We start from the raw sequence: 4,293 nt of genomic DNA, 5'->3' as shown, positions 1-4,293 counted from the left end.
CCCGTTATTTCTTGAAAAATCTCAAGATTTTTCATTTTTTACTTTAAATTAATCTTTTTATATTTTTAAAAAATAAAAAATATATTATTACAATACATTTTAGAAAGAAAACACATTAGAAAAGGCTATTAATGTGCTCACCTTAGAATATACAAGTCTTGTTGTTGAAATCACATAAGATGTGTGAACGTCCAAATCATGTCTAAATCAAAGACCGGCATGGTTTAGGAAGAGATCAAGTGCTTTTACTGCTGAAAGGAAGCAGAAGAACAGGAGCTGCAAACTGGTCCTTGTAAGAACAAGCCAAGCCAGTGTTACCCCATGACACGTGTGGGGAAAATGCCCATCAATCATTCAGTTAATTAGTAATATCTGGCTAAGTGGTTCGGACTTTTAAAAGGGACACCTCAAAAGAAATTTAGGTGCAAGAAAACAAGATTATCATCACCTTTGAAAAGATTCAAGGAGCAATGGAGGGAAACAGTTGCCATCATCACCTTTGAAAAGATTCAAGGAGCAACGGAGGGAAGCAGCGAGAGGGCTAATTTAAAACTTTAAATGCCCGACCTCAGCCTTTATGCCTTGGGCCAAATGCCCCATTTTTACAAACAAGGTGTGGTCCATAACAGCAGCATCAAAATGCATATATAAAGTACATGGGAAAGAAAAAATATGCATCAAAGCTGACAAATAATACTTACTCTCTCAAGAATATATCTGAACCCGCAGATTCCCCTTCTCAAGGACAAGGATTTCACTAACTGCGTATATCTCACGCTATATATATATATACATATATTTTACATTTTCCCTATTCACTGGACATGGGACACCACCATCTTGCTTCATGCTGTTCTTGCTTTCCACCGGCCATCAGAAGAAAAATATTTAAGTGAACGGTTTCCACTTTCCACCCCCCTCCCTCATGAAGACTATCTTCCTTGCAGACGGAAAATATCCGGCGTGACCTTAAACGAATGAATAAAAAATATATATACATAGAACTCCCATCATTAGGTGAACTGAAAAAATAAAAAGTGAAAAGTAAATTGTGAGAAATTAAAAACATAGAGCACAGTATTAGCTATTAAGATTAAAATCCTCGCTAATTCAGTTACAAATACAACCTAGTAAACCTACCTCAACCACCCTGAGAAGAAAAAATGTGCACTAGTAAAACCGAACCTAATTAGAAACCGGGTTCAATTCTCCCGGTTCAATACCCTATCCTCTCTTCCCCAGATACCCGGTCTTTCTCTAGACTATCCACAACTCGGAGCCACGGGTTGAACCAGACCTGGTTCGGTCTGGCCCAAAATCTCCTTTTTCCTTCGCATTTCAAGCACCTTGCGATGATGATTCGAGTGCAACTCCTTCGAAAAAGTTGGGCTGCAAGCCGGTCTGTACTCGGGCAGTAACCGACCGGACTTGTATCGAACCCCACAAGCATTACAAAGGGTTTTGGAACCATTTGGACCGGCTCTCCATTGTGGCGTCTTTTGAATCCCACAATGGCTACACCTCCTTGACGAGTGGGAACCACCACCACCGCTTGCCGCCGCCTGAAAAGATGGTTTTTTCTTCATCCTCTTAACTACCGGTTTCTCAAACCAAAGCGGTTCAGCATTCAAAAGGGGTTTGGTGTGAATTAACCAAGGACTTGAAGGGCTTGAAGAGGATGTTGAAGAGGAAGAACTTGTAGATGATTCTGTTAAAGTAGGAGACCCAAGTGGCCAGACTCTGACACCAGTTCTTGTTCTCTTGCTTCTAGCCTTGGCCGGAACCGGGGTCTTGAAACAAGGCTCTGTTAGGACCGACTTCTCCTGTTCAGCAAAATTCTCCTTTTCCGGCTCCGGCGGCGAAACAATTGCCGGAAACGGTGCAGCATATTCCGAGTTGGAATCCTCCACAAAATGTGACAACCATTCAAGACTTGCTAAATCATCCGTCTGGAAAAAAAATGGCACCTTTTTAGAGGAGAAAACTACCAATAAATTAATTATTCGAAGAAAGAGAAAATGAAGAGAGGAGGACACTGACCGGCACACAAAGTTCACTTGTAGGACCAGAAACAAAGTCTTCTTTGACAGCAAAATAAGGACTCCTGTCGTTATTTTTGTCTTCTTTGAGGGTTTCTTGTTTATGAGAAACAGAGACAACACAAGGTTTTTCTTCATCTTCAATGAAGCCGTTTTCATTAGAAAAGTCTAAGAGTTCGTCAACAGAAAAATCATCGGAGGACATGCCGTTCGTAACATTAACTGGCCAAAAATCATCTAGCACTTGTGGGCTCAATTTCACGGCCATTTCTTTTCTAAAACTGGTCTTCAAAGCGCCTTCAACACGTTCCATTTCTTGTTTCTTGAACCTAAAAAAAAAAGAAAGAAAGAAGACACACAAAACAAAACCCAGAAATTTAAAAACTTGATAGCAAAAACAGGACAGAGGAGAGGAAAGGAGACATAAAGGGGGTTTATTTATACTTGACACGTGTTAAAGGGTATACCTGAAAAGAAGAAGATAAGAGAAGGAGAGAAATGAGAGAGGGAGCTGTGGATTTTGGAGAGAAGAATTGAAAGAACAAAAAAAAAGGAAAGATGGTGAGTTTGGTTAAAGCAATGAATGACAGATGAAGATCTTATTTGGCATTGCGTTGTATTTTTAAAATATATATATTTTAAATTTTAAATTAAATTTTTTATAATTTTAAATTATTTTCTGATATTAAAAATATTTTTTTTTTAAAAAAATATCTATATATTATTATTATTATTCATTAAAAAAAAACACTTTAAACACTTTCAAACAGCCTAATAATAAGTGCCAGTTTCTTTCTTCTTCTTTTTAAATGTTTTTTTTATATCTCTGTTTTCACGTGTGTGCATATACACCTATTTTTACTGTTTTTTTATATCTATCTATTTATTTAATTATCTGAATAAAATTTATTTATTTTATGCGTTTGCAGTTTAAAAATAACATCCTTCTGTTACTTTATTGGTCTAGATGATGTTGTCCGGCCCATCAAACAGACGACCTAGGAAACCGCCACCTTATGTTTTTTCTTTTCTTTCTTTTTACTCTTCTTGTTTTTGGTTAGATTTTTTCATGTCGTTTAATGTTTGGAAGTGTTGGAAAAGATATTTTTTAAAGTGTTTTTTTATTTAGATATATATTAAAATAATAAATTAATTTTTTATATAAATATATCAAAACAATTCAAAATATTAATTAAAAAAAATTAAATTTTCCAGAACACTTAAACCGCATTTTCAAAAACACCCTTGTCAATTATTCATAACGCCTCCTTCGATTTTGAGTTCCCGCTTCCCTCCATTTCTTTTGCTTCCCCGCTTGTTGTTTTCTATTTTGCTTGAGGGCGGACTACAATCACGCCCTCTATTTCTTGTGTAAATTTCAATTAGGCCCCTCTCTTACAAATTACACAGGAACTATCCTCAGAGTGTGAAGCCTCTTCCCTTTTATTGCCAGGATGTGAACTATGTGTGTGATTTTCTTACCATTTCTACATCTTAATTCTTTTAATTTTCCCAGCAACAACTTCATTGTCTCACATATACACAATCCATTTTCATCATTAAACAGCGATGTCCAGAGCTCGTACTTACATGATTACAGGGCTAGAAATAGAATTGATTCGCATAAGTTTTATGAACAGTTTCAAAGTGCAAATCAAGGTCCAACTATAGGAAGAGATGGGCATAACTTTGTGAATTAGTGGGAGAGGGACCAAATTGAAACCTCGCAGGAGATACAGAGCATATTGTAGCTTGCCCTTTGATTTTTGGCTAAGGTAAACAAGAAAGGTAAAATGCATGCATGAAACAAAATTCAGGGAGTGGTGCTCCGTTGATCGTAGACGTTTCCAAAGCGTGTGTGTATCTGTAATGTGCACATGAACCTGTATTTTCCAGCACGTTATGCTGTGATTGTCTTGTTAGTTGCAAACTTTACGTGAACCTGTGTTTATGCAACATTCGAAGGATAATTAACATTTAATTTATCAAGAAATCACCCAAGTCATATGAATCACATTAAAACAATACACAAGTGTATAGTTTAAAGCTTAACCCAAGCAAAGAAAACACGTCAAAAAGTTTTAAAATTAACCTATCAGGCAAAGTTTCGTAATGCTATAAAATAGTTTCTCATGACCACCTGAATATTTTTTTATATCAAGTTTAAAATAAAAAAAAATCTCAAATAATATTATTTTAAAGTTTTTTTTAGCCAAACTAAGTTTTAAATAAATTAGCTTATATATTATAAATT

General features: G+C 35.9%; 1 protein-coding gene across 2 annotated transcripts; it reads right to left on the bottom strand.

Moving 5' to 3' along the window:
• Positions 1–545: 545 nt before the first annotated feature.
• Positions 546–2,621, bottom strand: LOC133694086 (GATA transcription factor 5-like). 2 transcript variants are annotated; one of them, XR_009842233.1, is made up of 3 exons: positions 2,041–2,489; positions 1,141–1,949; positions 546–1,022 (listed from the first exon to the last, which is right to left on the bottom strand). XR_009842233.1 is itself a non-coding variant. In XM_062115512.1 (3 exons), the coding sequence occupies exons 2-3, from the start codon at positions 2,350–2,352 to the stop codon at positions 1,263–1,265; spliced, it is 999 nt and encodes a 332-aa protein (XP_061971496.1). In that variant the 5' UTR covers positions 2,353–2,368; positions 2,507–2,621; the 3' UTR covers positions 1,050–1,262. The 2 variants fall into 2 exon arrangements, 1 of the variants encoding a protein (XP_061971496.1); XM_062115512.1 differs by lacking the exon at positions 546–1,022 and adding an exon at positions 2,507–2,621 and having other exon boundaries at positions 1,050–1,949; positions 2,041–2,368.
• Between the last annotated feature and the right edge of the window lie 1,672 nt (positions 2,622–4,293).

Source organism: Populus nigra, chromosome 5 (genome assembly GCF_951802175.1).
Source record: "Populus nigra chromosome 5, ddPopNigr1.1, whole genome shotgun sequence".
NCBI classification, from domain to species: domain Eukaryota; kingdom Viridiplantae; phylum Streptophyta; class Magnoliopsida; order Malpighiales; family Salicaceae; genus Populus; species Populus nigra.
Note: the sequence above shows the minus strand (reverse complement) of the source record. Positions and strands in the feature narration are given on the sequence as shown.

Coding starts and splice junctions, on each gene's coding strand:
- LOC133694086 (XM_062115512.1), bottom strand. CDS start 2,352: ATGGAACGTGTTGAAGGCGCTTTGAAGACCAGTTTTAGAAAAGAAATG. Junction 1,950..2,040: donor CAAGTGAACTTTGTGTGCCG/GTCAGTGTCCTC, acceptor TTTTTTTTCCAG/ACGGATGATTTAGCAAGTCT.